Source organism: Galeopterus variegatus, unplaced genomic scaffold (assembly GCF_000696425.1).
Source record: "Galeopterus variegatus unplaced genomic scaffold, G_variegatus-3.0.2 Scaffold313, whole genome shotgun sequence".
Classification (NCBI taxonomy): Eukaryota; Metazoa; Chordata; class Mammalia; order Dermoptera; family Cynocephalidae; genus Galeopterus; species Galeopterus variegatus.
The window spans coordinates 573,941-592,835 of record NW_007726424.1 but is presented as its reverse complement, the minus strand read 5'-3'; the positions used below and the strand labels follow the sequence as shown (position 1 = coordinate 592,835).

Genomic DNA, 18,895 nt, shown 5'->3' with positions numbered 1-18,895 from the left:
TTTTTTTTTTTTGGGGGGGGGGGGGGGGTAGGCAGAAATAATGAATTTGGTTATAAATATGCTGAGTTTAAGGGGCCATCAGGGTATTCTAGTAAAAATGCCCAAAGAACAGTTGTAAATATGAGTTTGAAAGCTTGGAAGAAAGGTGGTCTCAAGATAGAGTCTAAGCCATCATACATACAGAGCTGATACTTGAATCAAATAGTTGATAGAATGTCAGAGAAGACTGTATTGAGTGACACTCAGCCAGTGAGTGCACCAGCCATCCCTATATAGGATCCAAACCCGAGGCCTCGTTACTACCAGCGCTGCACTCTCCTGAGTGAGCCACAGGGCTGGCCCAGGAAGAGGTTTTAATACAGAACTCTGGCACATGTCGACATTTGAAAATTAAGCTAAGAAGAATCATCAGAAGTTTTACTGGGTGCCTATTCACTGCTGATCATTTAATCCCTTATTATTTTGTTGTAAAGATTCCCTGGATTCCAGGGAGATACCTATTTTCAGTGTCTATAAATAATATTAAACCCTACTAATAATCTAGAAGATATTATAGTATAAAATGCTATGTATAATTATAAATTTTCTTATAAAATCTTTGCAAGATATTTTGAAATTGCCAAAGGGAACAGAGTGCAGAAGCAGCACATGGCTAATGGGAGTTGAAGAAGATTAGGGTACATAAAGAAACTGAAATTTGAGAATCAAATTTGGTTGCTTAGCTGTGCCCCACCTTTCTTAAGAAGAAGCTTGACAGTATTTTCCTTCATTTTCTCCCTTGCTACCATGTTTCACCTTTTTAATTGTTGGCAAGAGATGGTTGTCAAAGGTAAACTTTCTTTACTCAACACTTTTGAAGATTTGTATTTTATTTCAATGAGTCTTCCATAAAGTGATTTTCTTGGAAAACGGTCACCCCTTTGCCCTCTACACTGGATCAATAGCATATTCTTCTGCTTCATAGAATGTCCCTACAACTTTCATGAACCAAGTACTCCTCAGCAGTTTTTGTAGGATCAGTTCCTGAGATTTGGAATTCTGCAGATGGCCATATCCTGGAAGGTTGCATAATTAAAGGAATTTTATCAACGAAGAGTCTTTGCTCAGTTCCCTTTATGAACTTTTACTTGTGCCTGCCATGGTTTTGTGCTGGATGCTGTGAGGGATACCAAGATGAATACTTGTCATCCCAGTCTTCATGGATGTCTAGTGAGTAAGGTAGACAGATAGACTGGTAACAAAAATATAAGTCAAGAGGTGATAAAAGCCAAAATAAAGGTTGATACAGAGAGCTGTGGTAGCACAGAGGAGAGCGTGATTGATTCTTACTGGCAGATTTGGGGGAAAATTAGTGAAGGAGGTATCATTTGAGCTGAGCCTCAGGGGTGAGAGGAATTGCAGAAGCAGTAGATGTATTCTCCTAGCCAAAGGAATGCACACAAACCGAGGATGAATGCCCAATGTGACTAAACTTGAGGTTTATGGCAAGGTAGGGTGGGAATGATGAGGTGGGCAAGAAAGCAGAGACCTTGGAGGTGAGTGCCGTGCTTAGAAGTCCAGAATTTATTCTAAAGTATGGAGGTAGCAGCAGATTTTCAGCAAGAAAATATAGAACCAGAAACAGTCCTTTGCCAAATAATTTGTGGACAGAGATTTAGATAACTCTTAAACGTTTTAAATCTCTTTATTTACTCTTGCATGGTTTCTTTATTTAAAGGTACTGAAGGCATCTAACTAGTATTTGGGAATGTGGAATTTGAAGTTACTCAAACTTGGTTTTGAGACCAGCTTTCACTTATTGGCCTCTGTCTGTGCGACCTTAGGGAAGTTACTCTAAGTTGTAGTTCTTCATGGAGTCATGTATATAAAACATGACTATGACTGGTCTATGTTAAGACTCAACAAATTGCTAGGTATTATTATTATTATTATTATTATTTCTATCAGAAAACTTTCCAAGTTAAATAAGGAGTGGCTGAAGTAAAAGAATAGTTTAGATTTTTAACTTACGACCTAAAAAGAATTATCACAACTAATTTAAAATATTTTCCTCAAGTTTAGAGGTAATTTTTCTATGATCTATCTTACTTTCCCAATCCATTAAATAGTCTTTTTTCTATGTCATACTATTAAAAACGTAGTGAAATTTAAGCTAATCTCTGCAAGCTTTCTTAACTGAAAGATAAAAAGACCTCTCAAAGCCTTATCAATAGTGAAACATGAAGTGTTAAATGTTTGATTTGTTCATCTGGGGTTGGTTTATAAAACCAAAGTATAATAATAGCACTGTTCTTTTGTGTGGGTGTCTTGGAAATAGATTGGTTGGGCCCAGGATGTTTTAATTGCTCAGTGTTTTAAGAGTGATGGATACCAGGGAGATGAATTCATTTTTGTTTTAGAAGCTGGAGCATGAGTTTTTGCTTTAGAGGTTGCCCCATGGGGGCATTTCCATGTGAAAAATCTAACCAGAGTCTGAAATCAACTTATCCAAAATTGAACTTATCTTCTTCTCCTACTAATTGTCCCCTCTTTTGGTTCCTGACTCAGTCACTTTTGAAATTGATAGGAAGCAATCAGCTAGGCACATGAGCTGGAAAATTAAAGAAAAAACTTTCTTCCTGAAACTAAATCTCGTTGTAATATCCCCTATATATATAGCCTTTATTCCTTCTATGAGGAAAATTGATAGAGATAGAAAAGAAAACTTTTTAGGAAGTTTCTCAAAATTTTCCAGTATAATTAGGACCATCGTCTCATTTTCTGATACATTATTTTGCAGTTCTTTTGAGTAAGTTTATAGTCTAAGATAAACTGATAAAACTTACAAGTGTTGTTTTATGACAGGGGTCAGCAAACTATAAACTATGCCCCATAGGCTAAATCCAGCCTACTGTCCTGTTTTAATAAATTAAGTTTTATTGGAACCAAGCCATGCCCGTTTGTTTGCATGTTTTCTATGGCTGCAGAGTTTGCTAGTTACAACAGAGATATATGGCCCAGAAAACTGGAAATATTCACTAGATGGCCCTTTACAGAAATAGTTTACTGACCCTAGTTAGGGTCTTCAAATAAAGAAAAGTACTTCTTGTTTCTGCTGTTAACATTGTTATAAACCTGTTGTGCACTTAAGTGATGGTTGAACAAGTATTGATCAGATAATTTAAGAAATTTGTATGCTTATGTGTAGTAAAACTAGTTATTTATAGTCAAAGCAAATTGATGCCTTCAATTCTCATATACCATGAGTTGGTAATTCTAGATTTCATGTGTTGCTTCTATGTACAAACAAAATTGCTTTATAAAATATATACTTTTCAAAGCAGTTTGTATAATCTGTACTTACACAGTGCTTTGCCTAAAACATACATCCTGATTTTTAAGTTCGAAGTCAGCATATTAATAGTTTGTAATTATTCTCTGCTTAGTAGTAGAGCCAAAATTCTTTTCTTGAATATATTACCTAGCAAACTAACTAAGATTAATGAAGTCTTTATGTGATTATTGATGTTTATTTCACCAACAGTGCATACAATGGGTCTGATTTTATTTACTAAATTAGAAAGTCTATTTATCATTTCTCTGGCCCAGCATACCAGTAATCTGTATAAGTGTTAGCATGCTACTTAAGTCCATGTATTTTCTAAATCCCAAAAGCACTTTACTATGAGCCTCATTCATTTCCCCAGTATCCCAAAAGATATGAGCACACACCTAGTACAAGTAGTTATAGGTAGGAAGATTGAAACACACAGGCCAAACAAACAAAAAAAAAAGTTATTTGTCCTCTTTATTCTTTGCATGAGACAAATAGAACAATATTTGGTTTTATTCATTAATGTTTGCTCTGTAATATAATTATTTGTGTAGCTTTGCTTCCATTCCAAATATGTCTGACTCCTCCTCAAAGCAAGCAGCCTGCTAAAGCATGACCCAGTTCAGTCTGTCTGCCATGAGTTTGGCCTTTTTACATTGCCACTAGAGCAGTTTTTTAAAACTACAGTCATTCCTCTGCACTATGTAAAACTCTTTATTGGCTCCTGTCACTTTTATAGCTCTTCAAGATGGCAATTGTGGTCTTCTGTGATCTGGCCTCCAGTGTCATCTTCAGCCTTGTCCAATATAAAATTTATATGTCTACTTTATTAAATAATGTAGTCTGTAGTTCTCTTAACAGTGGTGTTTCATTACTTTTCACCTTTGCCCACTACTACAGGTCTGTCTGCCTAAAATGCTCTTCTTCCTTTGCTCTTTTATATAGCTTATGCTCATCCTTCAGCTCTAACTTTGCCACCTCTAGGAAGCTTCCCTGAAACCCCCTCCCTTTAAGCTGATTTGGATGTCGTCCTGTTGTACTTCCATATTTCTGAATAGTTACTTAGTTTGCTAGTGCACTCCGGAAAAATTATCTTTTTATTTATCTTACTAGATTGTAAGTGCTGTGAAAGCAAAAGCCAAATCTAACATTTATGTTTCCCTGGCATTCACTTAGTGTTCCAGGCCTAGTGTCTAATACATATGAATAAGCCTCACCCTCAAACACCGATTTTGATGCCCTTTCTTCCCTCCTTACCCAGTACAGATTTCATGATTCATCGTAATTATGCTCTTGCAAACTGCTTGTCTCCTCTCTTTTCTCCCCTCCTTCCTCCTTCCTTATCCCTCAAAAAGAGCCAGTTACTTCAGATAATGGTCATTTAGTTCAAGTGGGTCCTGAACACTGCATGACAATCCTATTGCCCTTCTCTGAAATCTTCGCTTTTCCACTGTCCAAAACTATTTTAGATCTTCTCATCTCACTTCAAATGTCTAAATCCACCCTGCTTCATTAGGCACAAAGTATTAACCAAATAAAAACTTCATCTTCCCACCACCACCAAAACTACCATCCTTGCCTCTCCCCATGTCCAGCCAGGCTCAAGCCCTCTGCCTATCCTTAGGTTAAGATGTATTAAGCTTCAGTCTTTCCTCTAGTGCTTTGGATCCCATCCCCATTATCCTTCACAAGGACTTCGTTTCTGCAATTACTGTTTCACTTCCTATCGTCCTACAAACATCCTCTGGGATCTCCTATCCAAAAAAATAAAAACAAAAACTACCCTCCCCCCATATTCCCCTCCAGTTACTGCCCCATTTCTCTGCTCTACTTCATAGCAAAAATTTTTTTTCTTTTAAATTTTTATTCAGATATAATTTCAAACTCACAGAAAATAATAACCCCTATACCCTTCACTCAATTCCCAAAATAATATTTTACATTTCCCTTCTTGTCTTTTTCTCTCACCCTTTTCACATTATCCTCTTACTTATTATTTTGATAATTTCCAAATGGTGATTTTTCTAATTCCCTCGTTTCTTCTACATTTGTAAATGCCATTCTATTGTAAGGAGAACCCATCCTGTTTCCTCCAGTTATTTGTTTGTTTGTTTGTTTGTTTGTTTGTTTGTTTGTTTGTTTAATGTGTTTAAAGGTCATAGTCCATTATGAGAATTATATTTTATTGTTCAAGTTGTCCCAGATTTGGCCAGTGGGAGTCTTTTCAAGCTGGGCCCCGTATCCTTTAGACATGCCCCCATTATTCTGTAAATACTCACTTTCTGGTGTAACATTCTGGTCCACGCTCGCCTTGTACTTTTCTTCCCCCAATTGTTGAGTTTCTCCAATGAGCCTTGGTTCCTTTAAGTGGAGGGTGGTACCTAGAAAATAAAGTCTGGACCCAAATGTGCTCATTGCTGCTGGGTTGTCATCATTTCTAGGCCCTCTCAGCAGACAAACTGATAAAGTATTAGATTAATTAAATTCACCTCTGCAGAGAAACTTTTACTGACTACTCAAGTATTTTATGGCTGCATAGTCATCCTCTATCCTATCACCCTGTTTTAACTTTCTACATGGCACTTGTTCCGATCACCATTAGTCCACTGGTCTCTTTATTGTGTATCTTCTTCCCCCAGTAGAAAATGAGAGCAGAGGCCCTAGCTATCTTTTCACCATATTCTCAGCAGTTAGAAAAATGCCTGACACTTAGTAGACATTCCATAAGTTGTTAAACAGATAGATGAATGGATAACTCCCTTCTCTTAAGGGCAGTTTTCATCTGTGCAACAACTTCATCTTTTATGGTCATGAAAAATAGGAATATTTGGTATGTATTTATGGACTCAGCAGTTAGAGAGAGACAAGAAGAAAAAGTATATTCTGATTCTATATTCTTCATATTCTTGATAAAAATAGTAAAGGTTTGTCATTGCTGTTGTTAAGGAGCTTAATTCTCACAGCCCTTATATATGTGTTGTACCTTTTGACCATAATGTATGATTTCACAAAAACTATTTTTATTAACCCTGATTTTAGTTATTTTAAGATGTTTATGGGGCCGGCCCGGTGGCGCACTGGATGGTGCGCCGCTTGGGAAGCGCGGCGGCGCTCCCGTCCGAGGGTTCAGATCCCACATACAGACCGGCTCCCGCTCACTGGCTGAGCGAGGGCGGGAGCAGCGCCGAGGCTTGCAATCCCGTTGCCGGTCCCCGGTCCGGTACGGGGGCAACACTGAGGGTTGCGATCCGTTGCCGGACACGGAAAAAAGACAAAAGACAAAAAAAAAAAAAAAAAAGATGTTTATTACCATATTGCCCCTCAATTCTCCTCTTAAGTAACTTAAACTTTTTACACTTAAGATATATAAAGAGGTTAATACTTTGATATTTTTGAAGTGTCTTTAGTCCATGCTTTTTGACTATCTCTGTTTCCTATATCCACCTTCTCACTGCCCACTCTCTTATTTTTTTTAATATTACCACTTTGATTCTTGGTTTTCTTTTGTGTTTTAAAATACATGCTATAACACTGTAACACATAATTTTAAAACATCAGAAATTTTATGCAAAACGAATTTATTAAATATTTATTTCAAACAAAGGAATTTGGGAAGTCATTTTGATAGGTTCTTAGTTACTAAGATGGTACTTAGAGACTAGTGAATTATATTGCATCTGGTCCTGTATACATAGTGTTTTGTGTTTTTTCCCATTGTGCTTTTTAAAAATAAACTAAGTTAGAACAGTTTAGATTCACAGAAAAACTGGCAAGATACAAAAATTCCCATATGCCCCACACCCAGTTTCCTGTTATTAATGTCTTATAGTAATATAGTACATTTGTACAATTAATGAACCAATATTCATACATTATTATTGACTAAAGTCCATATTCATATTAGCTTACTTTTCACATAATGTCTTCTTCCTGTTCCAGGATCTCATTCAGGATACCACATTATATTTAGTAATCATGTCCCTTTAGGCTCCTCATATCTATAATAATCTCAGTTTTGTGAAGCACCAATCAGATATTTTATAGGATGTACCTCTATTGGGATTTATCCTAATAGATCTTCTCATGATTAGATGTTTTTCTCATGAGTAGACTGGGTTATATACGTTTTGTGAGGAAGGAAGGTCACAGAGGTAAAGTGACATTTTTATCACATTATCAAGAATACATACTATTAATAACATGATTTATCACTGTTAGTGTTGATCTTGATCACCTGGCTGAGATAGTGCTTGTCAAGTTTCTGTACTGTAATAGTTACTCCCCCCTTTGTACTGTAATTCTTAGAAGGAAGTCACTGTTCACGTCCCACACTTAAGAAATGGGAAGTTATATCATATCCCCTTACCGGCCAGTTGCCAAAAAAAAAATTGGGGAGTTATGCTTTACCTCCTTAAGAGTAGAGTATCTACATAAATTATTTGGAATTCTTCTGCACAGTTTTGTCTATTCTCCACCATTTAATTCTTTATTCATTTAATTTTTATATCAGTATGGACTCACAGGTATTTATTTTAGACTTTGGGTTATCATTTAATACTACTATTTTGTTGCTCAAGTTGTCCAGCTTTGGCCATTGGGAACTCTTTCAGTTAGCTCATGTGTTCCTTTGACATATTTCCATTATTGTTGATTTTTTTGTTTTCATTTTTAGAGCACTTTCTTTCTGGCACTACAAGATACTCCAGGCTTATCTTTCATGTTTCCTTTCCCATTCTTAGAATCAGTGTTTTAGTTGTTTTTTTAACCAAATTGGAGTCTGTAATACTATTTATATTTTGTTTTTAATTATGGAATAGCATTAGATATTTATAACGTGAATATATTTTCATGAAAATATTTCGAGAATGGTCTGTTTGCTTTGTGGTTCTCCAGCTATCCTGAATATTTTGTGTTATGTTTAAAGATGTAGTTGCTTTTATCTTGTTGCAACCAAGATTTCCATCAGGTATCTAAAGTAGCACCTCATATCAGTCACCTCACATTTATCATTTTCAGGAAATGAATGATTCCATACAAGTGAGTTTTTCAGATACTTAAAGCTTACACTTTTCATTTTTTGTTCTTTCCTTCAAGGAACATATTTTAAGCACCTCCATGTGCTAGACAGTGTGCTGGATTCTTAGAGAGATAAGACACAGCTCTATTTCTTGAGTAGTCCAGAGTGTAGTGAGGACATAGTTGCCCTTTAGAATAATAAGTGCTATGATGAAGATAAGTTCAAGATGCAGTAGAGGCAATGCTGGAGATCAAGGACAATTTCTGTGACATTTTGAAGGATAGTAATTAGTCAGATCAAATGGGAGAGAATGAGTGAGGCAGGGAGGTTAGGGGAGATAGAAAGGATGCTTTAACAAAATGAGCAGCATGCAACTGAAAGAGTGTGGCACTTTTGAGGTACTACAAGGAGCTCAATGCAACTGGAGCCTAAAGTAAGATGGGGTCAGTGGAGATAGTTGAGCAGTAGGCCTTGGAGCCATCATGAAGAGCCTCATGTGCCATGTTTATATGTTAACATTTTGGGGGCAGTATCAGAGGGTTTTTAAGCATGAGAGCAATCACTTTGAGAGCACTGTGAACAGTGAGTGAGAGTAGCCAGGCTACTAGGTGAGGAATCCATTTCAATAATATAAGCTAGAGATGAGGACAGTGGTTGCAGAGATGGAGTGGAATGGATGGATTGGAGAGTTGGAAAGGAAGTAGAATCAATAAACCTTATCAGTCGATGGACTGAGATTGAGAGAGCGTAGGTGGTGATTGAAGTGAATGAATAAAACAGAGACCTTACCTACACAGACCCAACAATGTAGGCATGCACAAAATTAACTATAATATAATTAAAACCACAATTTATGTTTCTTACCAAACAGAAGTTTGTGTGTCTGCTTTCCATGTATATTGGAACCATTACTCTGGTTTAACAGTCCAGTGATTGATTACTGGCAAAGGAATAGTAAGTACATGTGAGGATTAAGTACTGATTCAGCTTCAATGTATCACACTCTCAAATTCACAAAAACAGTACCAAATAAACTGAAAAGAAGCCAACACTATAGGTATGGAAAATTTTTAAATAAAACACGTTTTCCTCTAACTCAATCTTTATAACTATTGTACAACAGCCCATCTTTAGCTGCCACACCGATGCCTCTAAAAAATTTCTCTTCCATTTCCCAGCAGAGCTTAGCTGGTGTTGTCTGTTATCTCTGGTAGAAATCATAGTGATATAATATATTCACACAGTGCATTAGTCTTTCCAGCTCCTCCCACTGTGCATATAGCTCCATAAATTTAAGTTTGGCACTTGGAAAGACCACAGATAATTTAGGCCTGTTTATATGTCATTTTACACAAACATTTTGCCCAAACATTTTGGCTTACGGTGTGTCACTGTAACATTAATTGGGGTTATTTTCTATGTTAATAAATGATACCTGTGCCTTAAAAAGTTCCTAGTGACTAAGAAATAGCTTAATCTATAGTTGAATCTGGCCAATAGTTTCATGAAATATCTCAGCATTTCCATAAAACCACTGGCAAATGATAGGAACCCATTTTTGCAGATAAGAAAATTGAAATAGCAACTTAGATGTGTCACCTCAAACCTCCTTGTCCAATAATGTTTTCCCTGTATATGCTGTTTCCAAAATGATATATCTCAAAATAAAACAAGCATATTCACATGTCAGATAACAAGTTTAAATAATCCCTTAGGTACAGATGCAGTTCCAGAAGGAGGTGGAAGTCATCCAAAACAGAATATTGTAATTTTATAAAACAGAAGATAGAGAAAGGGCTGGGAAACAGTGCAAGAGGCTTCTAGACAATAACAGCCTCCCCTAATTGGAGTAAATTTAATAAGACAGTAATCATTAGGTTTATTAATATTCACTGAAATACAAAACAAAAATAAGAAACAGTTTATACCTTGGCTTGATAAGTGTCAGAAAAACAGTATTTGCCTGCATTTGTTTTGATATAGCTTCATACCAGGAGTAACCAGCAGAAACTCCTAGATAAGCTGTAAAAGTGGTTTTCTAGCTTCTTTTAGTAAGGAACTAATGAGTTGATGTCTAAAACGTATTGAATTTTCTAACTAATTTATTCATGTCAGAAATTTAGGTATAAATTATTTTTAACATTAAAACCAATCCTTTGGGGGAAAGAGGGAGCGGAGGGGGGGAGGTTAGGGATTAATTGGGTGGGGGACACAGGGTATAATTGCAATTTGTGGTAATGGGCATGCTGCCAGTATTGATCTGGCCATCATATCTTGGGCACGAGTGGTGATGGTCAGCTTTGTACCCCATGAATATTCATGACCAATAAAACCAAAAAACAATCCCTGTTCAATACAAGCACCTGACCAGCTCTCTTAGTCCATTTGGGCTGCTATGACAAAGTAACATAGACTGGGTAGCTTATAAACAATATAAATTTGTTTCTCACAGTTTTGGAGGCTGTGAAATCCAAGATCAAGGCTGCAGCAGATTTGATATCTGGTGAGGGCCTGTTTCCTGGTTCATAGATGGTGCCATCTTGCTGTGTCCTCAAATGTTGGAAAGGAGAAGGCAGCTCTGGCGCCTCTTTTATTAGGGCACTAATCCCATTCATGAGGGCCCCACCCCCATGACCTAATCACCTCCTAGCCCCACCTCCTAATACCATAACGTTGGTGCTTAGGTTTCAATGTATGAATTTTGTGGGGACACACATATTCAGACTATAGCACCAACATTCTTAAAACCACCAGGTCTAGTCAGGCATTATTAGGATATGGAATCTACTTTGCTTTTTATATACCAGAAAATCCATCCCTTTGCAAGAATGACATTTTTTCTATCAGTATTTTCAGAAGCAGACTCTTCTGATAAATTCTCTTCCCTATAATGCCTGAGTCCCAGCTGAGCAGAGGAAGGTTTAGGATGAACCTGGAACATCTTGTGCCAAAAAGTAAAGAAATACTTAAAAAAAAAAAAAATGCTGGTGACATAGTCAAAGGATCTAGGAGCCAGCCAGAATGGGTTCTCACTAGCCGAATCTGGAGAAATTTACACATCAGAATAATTAAATATATTAATGCATTATAAGTCATTGAAAAAATAGGAACCTATAAGTTCATACTGATGGATGGATGGATGGATGGATGGATGGACGGATGGACGGACAGACGGACAGAATAATAGACAAATGACTAAAAGGATGGAGAAGAAAGGAAAGCTCTTCCTTACAATAGAAAGCTGACTGATAAATGTGGACGGAATGGTGAAGTTGAAAAATCACCATTTTGCAGCCATCGTAATAAGATTGGTTTGGGTAAGAATTATCAATTAATGCTAAATACAGGGAGCAGGATGTTTGCATAGTCTAAATTGTCTTCCCATATATTGCTTCTTTAGTTATAAGGGGGAAGTATAGTAGTATAGTAACTATAAAATGAAAAAACCAATGAGGCACAAAAGGTCTTTGGATGTGATGGGCCTCTCTCTCTAGATGCCCTGAGAAGCATCCAACATCACTTATGTCATATTCATATGTAAGTGGAATGCATGACCTGAATTTAATCATGAGGAAACATTAGACAAAACAAAATGAAGAAGATTCTATTTTTAAAGTGTCCTGCATCTTAAAAATGTCATCATCATAAAGGACAGGAAGAGGAGGGCTGGGGGAAGACTGGGGAACTATTCCAGATTAAAGGAAACTAAAGAGACATGACAACTAAATGCAATATGTGATCCAGGACTGTGTCCTGGAGAAGTGAAAAAAAAAAATGCTAAAAAAGACATAATTGGGACAATTGCCAAAAATGGAATATGGACAGTAGATTGGATTTAAAGTATTGATATTATATTTTCTAAATTTGGTAACTATACTGTGATTATGTCGGATAATATTTTGTTCTTGCGAAATACACAGTGTGAGGTATTAAAGAGTAAGGGACACAATGTCTGCAACTTATTCTCAAATGATTCAAGAAAATAACTGTATGTGTAGGGAGAGAATATGATAACAAGTGTAGCACAACATTAACAGTGGGTGAATTTGAGTAAAGACTACATAGGAGTTCTCTACTTAAGTCTTGCAACTTTTCTGTAAATTTGAAATTATTCCAAAATAAAAATAACATTCTGTTTGATATTTTTTAGCCCTTTCTAAGGCACAAAATGATGTGATGACAATGAAGGTGCAATCAGAGAGACTTTCACAAGAATATGATCTGCTCCTGAAAGAACACTCAGAGCTTCAGGTGGGTGACATGCACTTTATGGGCCTAATTTTTTTGAAATAATAATTAAACTAGGTTATTTTACCTTTCCAAATCAAGAGGATGTATTTAATCCTGGCTTTGTTAAATGATTAAAGAAGCCAGATTTGTACCTAGAAGGTGAAGATTAGGACATTGCAGGAAAATTCAAGATAATAATCATAACATAAAGAATTGCTGACATGCTAACTTACAGCATTCCAGTTTTGGTGAAGTTTTAAGCAAAAGAATTGAGCCACAAAAATGGCAGCATTGAAAAACAGACTAATTCTGGAAAAATTGAGTTTTGCTGCTTGGAATATTTGCCAATATTCATGCCAAAATAAGGCCAAAAATTGAAGTTCCACATCACACTACTCTTTCTATCCCAGTGTTTTAGACCTCATAGGACAAAGTGGGCCTTCAAATATATTATTTATCTCCAAAATTGGTTTAAAAGATGGAAATAGGAAAAAAACCTTTTTGTTGTTAAAGCCGCAGAGTCAGATCTATGCCATAGGTTTTCTTTCTCTTCCCCTCTGGTCTAGAAAGTGTCAGTTTCAAACATTGATCCATGTTGGGCTTGTCTTTCCCCTGCTTGTCAGCTGCCAGCCACTAACCCAAATTGATTTCCCAGCTACATTTTGATTGTGTGTGGAGAACTGGGGGAAAGACCATTCCAGAGGCCCCCCTGGCCCTCCTTCTCAGTTCCTATCAAGACAGGTTGGGCTCGTCCTCATAATTGGGCAGCCTTCCTGGCTTTCAGTCAAGGCTTTTTAGCAATTACAGCTGTTTATTTCACTGTACTCGTCTCCCTATATCTTTTTATTTGTTTATTTTTTATGTGTGGCTGCCTGGTATAGGGATCGAACCTTGGACCTTGGTGTTATCAGCACCACTCCCTAACTGACTGAGCTAACCGGCCAGCCCTATTTCCCTACATCTTGATGGTCATTGTATCTCTAGGGTCTAGCACTGTGCCTGGCACAAGGCAAGCAGACATTATAGTCATGGATTTGGAGTCAAACAGACCTAGAATTTCTATACCTGGCCTCATACTAGCTTTTTGATCTTAAGCAGATTATATCATCTCTCTGGAGTTCAGTTTCTTCATCTGTAAAATTGGAACAATAATAATTCTTGATCACTGGGTCCTTGGGAGAACTAAATAGAATTTGTAGGGTGCTTCTGTGCCTGGCTGATAGTAACACTCAAGAAATAATGGCTGTTATCATAATTATCATCATCAGTATTACTTTCTCTGTAGAAATTTTGCTGGAAGAATGACTTATTCTTAACCAGTCATTTTGGCCTTGGTCAGTCAAGAAGCAATGCAAAGCACATTTGTAGTCCGATATTCCCAGTTGGTTTGCGTGTTTGATTTAACTAGCATACTTTGACAATACCAAAAGAAAAGACAGGGCAGCCCAGAGTAGAGTGGATACCTTGTGTGCTCCAAATCCAGGATGTTGAGGGCTTAGATCACATGGTCTAGAGTAGGTAGTTAAATTTTCAGCAAGACTACCCCTTCCGCATTTCTAAATAGTGATCCTCAAATTGCTGATCTCCTCAGGGAATGATAAGAATTACTCCGTGGCATGTTTCATGATCCTGTATGGGAAGTGAAGAAGTCACGTCAGGGGCATTTCACCTAGAAATACTGTACAACATTTTATTTTCTATTTATGAGGTCAGGGTATATTCAACCAGAATGAGTGTCCACACCAGTAGACTTTGCCAGGACATCAGAAATGTTCTGAATGGAGAAAGGAAAACCAGGAATATGCCCTCAGTTTCTTACAGCCAGTGTCCATTGCTGAATGTTTCCATTGTGGTAACAGCTAATGGATTTCTTAATCTCTGAAGAATGCGCCTAACAGTGAGATTCCCCTCAACCCATTTCCTTCCCCCCCCAAAAAGATGCCTTCAGCTTTGAGCTGCTGCGTTCTTGGCAAAGGATATAGAGAGCTTTTATGAGTCCTTTCCAGGAAAATAGTTGTTATGCCTGTTTCTTTGGAAAAGGACATATTGTACATATGCCACGTGCCATGCTGAGAGTTGGGCCCTGTTCACTAGCACATTTAGGCCTTGATTTAATTTCTGCCTCTATCCAGTTTTTGAAGTATTTAATAGATGACATTTATTGAGAGTGTGCTCTGGACCAAGAACTTTGCGAATGACTTCATATGTATTGTCATTTTTACTCTCCAGGACTACTCAGTAAGTTTTTTTTTTTTTTTTTTTTTTTTTAAAGATGACCGGTAAGGGGATCTCAACCCTTGGCTTGGTGTTGTCAGCACCACGCTCAGCCAGTGAGCAAACCGGCCATCCCTATATGGGATCCGAACCCGTGGCCTTGGTGTTATCAGCACCGCACTCTACCGAGTGAGCCACGGGCCGGCCCCTCAGTAAGTTTTCTTAATTTCCCTATTTTGTGGACAAGGAAACTGAGACCCAGAGATGTTATATAATTTACCCAAAGTCACTGAACTAGAAAGTGATAGCATTCAAAGTCAGGAAATCTTTCTCCACAACCTTTCTCCACAGCCTTTCTCCGTAACCGCTATGTTCTTCAACCTGTGCTGGTCATTGGACTGTGTGTTCTTGGATCCATTCTCCTCCCAGTGCTGCTCTACATTGTATCTCAGGGATGGACATTTCCCAGGCTTCCTTGCTCTCTGACTTCTGGGCAGGTTTAGCCAATGGAAGGCACTGGTAGAAGACTGAAGTCAAGAGGAAAGGGAAAGCCAGGAATTTCTCCCTCTGCTTTAGGTAGATTCTCCTTGATGGCTTCAGTTCCTTTCCTCCGTGGTCCCAGTTTTCACTGGGCAGCGTTCACCTGTTGACCCTCACTCCGTAACTGTATCCTCCTTCATCCCTCCAGCCCAAGGAGTAGTGATGGTTTTCTGCTGTTGCTAATCCTTGAGGTACCTTGCCCCACCCTGTTTTGGTGTGTCTACTCTCTCATCACCTATAAAACCAATCCCTTGTAATAAATGCCTCTGTTTAAAGAGGGAAAAAAATCTCAGCTCCATAGTTTACCAGTTCTGTAACCCTCAGGTGAGTCATTTAACATGCACCTCACTACTTTATTACTTAAGTGAGAATTATGATACCTTACGAGCATTAAACCGGATCTTGTGCAAGAAAGCACTTTAAATATTTTTAATCAAGAAAGGCTCTATACAGCCATAAGATGCTATTAGTTATGTCTTGATTAGCTACATTTCCCATTCACTACCCACCTTCCCATTGTCCAGTATGAGAACCTGTATAAAATTCTGAGATTTAGGTGTCATTAAAAGAGAACCATTTTCTTAAAAGTGACTCCTGAACTTTAATATTCACATTCTGAATCCTGCTTCAGAAGCAAAGATAGCTAGAGACCATCTACAGTGAAAAGCTGGATCAAATTGTCCTCATGAATTTTACTTCTATTGTCAAACCAACCTTACTAATTGAATTATATCCTAAAGTTCTTTGGGAAACTTATTAACATGCTCAATCTTACATAGTAGATATGTACTTTAAATGAAGCAATTATAAAACCAAAGATTGTTAAAATATTAAGGAAACAAAAATGAAAGAAGGAAAGCTGGTTTCTTTACCGTAAACAAACCCCACTTTGCATCTTTTAAATACGTTTGGATTTCCCCATCTGCTCCCCTCCCTGTTATAGGCACTAAATAAACATTAGACAACAGTCCCTTCAAAGCATGTAGTCTTTGCCTTTCCTTATTTGCCCTGGCTCTCTTCTAAAAAAGAAAAAGCAGAACCAACTATGGGTTATTGGCAGCAAAAAGTCATCAGCACCTGCCAGTTTTTAAGTTTCATTTTGGAAAATCACCCTTCACTTAGGGACTTGTCCATAATAACAGCTCCATTAAAGCTTTGATTTATTTCTAAAGTGATCAGATATGTATAAATGTGTGAAAATGGTATGTTACCATTCAGAATACCTTCTCTAATCCTGTCTTCTTACTTGATGGCTTTAAATTAATATTAAGGTTGCTCTGGGGCTGGCAAGTTAGCTCAGTTGGTTACAGTACAGTGTTATAACACCAAGGTCAAGGATTCAGATCCCCATATTTGCTGGCCACCAAAATAAAAAATAAAATAAATAATAAAGTTGCTCTGAAGGCAGTAGTGCTCAGCCAGAACAAGAGCTTGATGAATTTCCTGTGTACAAGCAATAACACTCCACAGCTCCATTTTATGAGATTTTTTTCTTGATGTAAACATTTACTTTCTTAGTTCAAGTAATCACTTAAGGTTTCTACTCCATTTTCCTCCAGTTTTAAATGATGTATTACAGTCATCTTTATAATGTGCTCAGCAGAGTATAATTTGAGAAGCCAGTTCTATTAGCAAATATTTGAAGGACAAAAAAAAAAGCCACCCCAACTGGGTTTTTTGCCCTTCATTCTTTCCTTGCCTAAAGTCTTAATTGGGTTTGCAATAAGGAAATCTTAGAAATTTTGTTTTCCTGGTATACCCTATGAAACAATAGCAAAATAGATTAAGGCAGGGAAATGATGAACTTATCAAGAGTGTTATTGTCCCCCTCTACACAATTTTTTTTAAGCAAAACCCACAAATTTTATAGTTTTTAAAATTTAAGCCTTTCTCAATTCGTATTTTCACATTTGATTATTCTCATAATTAATAACTATACACAGAAGAGAGAATGTTTTCTTAAAGGTCCTTGTCGTATCTATGAATCTGTTTCTTACTCTTTGCTGTACTATGACATTTTTTTTTCTTACAGAGTCGTTTAGGAAAAGACAATAAGAAAGGCCTGTAAACTTTATGAAAGAAGACCATAATACACCGTGTCAAGATGATAAATTTGTTATCATGTTAACCTCTAGGAAATTTAAAATTCAGTTCATAAAATGCACTTCAACTGGCCAGCAATTTTTTTAACTCCACATATAAGCTGTATCATAATGGCATTATCAAAATATTTGATGATATCTCAAGCATATTATAAAGTCTGTATTCCAGCTCTTAAGAAAAATATAAGCATGTTAACTATCATATTTACATATTGACAGTAATATTGGAGTATGGTGGCTATTTACCAATAAAAGGAAAATTCATTAGCCAGTTACTTCCAAAATTAGATTTTTTAAGCTGCATGAAACCATTAATAGCCTTAAAAGCTTTGATGAGTTCTTAATAATAATCTATTTAATCAGATGATGATGTGTTTGAAAATACTTGTCAGTATCAGCAAATTTGTTCAAAGGAAGATTAAATAAGGATAAATGATAAGAATTAGTCATTATATTTATAGAGAACAATTTTGGAACATATAATGAAAGCAGTGACCTTAGTTTTTTTTTTTGGCCCAATGTTATAGTTTACTCTTATAAAATAGCTATATTGATAATTATATTTTTGTTATTGTGTTTCCGCACTTGTTGGATTAATCATTTTTTATTGACATTTGTGTTAATAACACATAATTAGTAAGCACTCTACATTTTCAGGTTGAGCTAGTAATAGAGCTTATATCTATTTGCCTAATTGACATAGCACTAAACTCAACTTATTTTACAATAATGTGGAATTCTTAACTTTAAAAGTTAATGTATTACATAACCAAAAAGCAGTGTTTTCCATGTTTGTTAAAGTTAGTAATTATACAAATATTACCTCAAATATACATAATGCTGGTGGCACACAATTTCACTGAGATGTTTCTATATTCTGAAAACTAAATATTAAATACTATTTTTACTATTTTTCCATTCAAATATTCATTTAGAGTTTTGTTTAGAAGATGGTAAGGATTGTGATATTAACATGATTAAGGTTGTTCCAGTGTTTAGACATGAAAATCATCTTCCTTGTCTCACTAAGACCTAAATATAAAAGAAAATGGAAAATAATTACTGGAGTTTTTACTTCTCTGGTCTTCATTTTATCCTCTATTATTTATTATAACTTTAGCACCAACTTCACATATATATAATCTTTTTCATTGTAAAGTGGATAAAATGGGCAAGTACATAAAAATTTTATTTCAGATAAAAATCAGGAGTAACTGCTAGAAAACAGACATGTAGGAGACATTTAACAGGAGTAAGAAATGGGAGTTAGACCATATGGGCTGACAACACCATAAATAACAAGGAAAAGGGAGTGTTGAAATAGAGAAATGAACAAATGACAGCTCAAAAGTATAGATTTAGAAATATCAAAGTGAGAGCTACGTGGGTAAATATATAGATACTGAAAATTTGGGATCCTGGCCTACTGTATGGAAATCAAGTCTAATGTCAGAAAAACATACAAAAAGTAGAAAATGC

General features: G+C 36.5%; 1 protein-coding gene across 1 annotated transcript in view; it reads left to right on the top strand.

Annotated features, from left to right (window-relative positions):
- The window catches only part of BCAP29 (B-cell receptor-associated protein 29), a 49,551-nt gene extending 31,061 nt beyond the window's left edge, over positions 1-18,490 (top strand). The window contains exons 7-8 of the mRNA XM_008567370.1: positions 12,481-12,581; positions 17,347-18,490. Coding sequence (XP_008565592.1) covers positions 12,481-12,581; positions 17,347-17,382 — 137 coding nt within the window. The 3' untranslated portion in view covers positions 17,383-18,490. The remainder of the gene's footprint in view (positions 1-12,480; positions 12,582-17,346) is intronic.
- Positions 18,491-18,895: the final 405 nt, after the last annotated feature.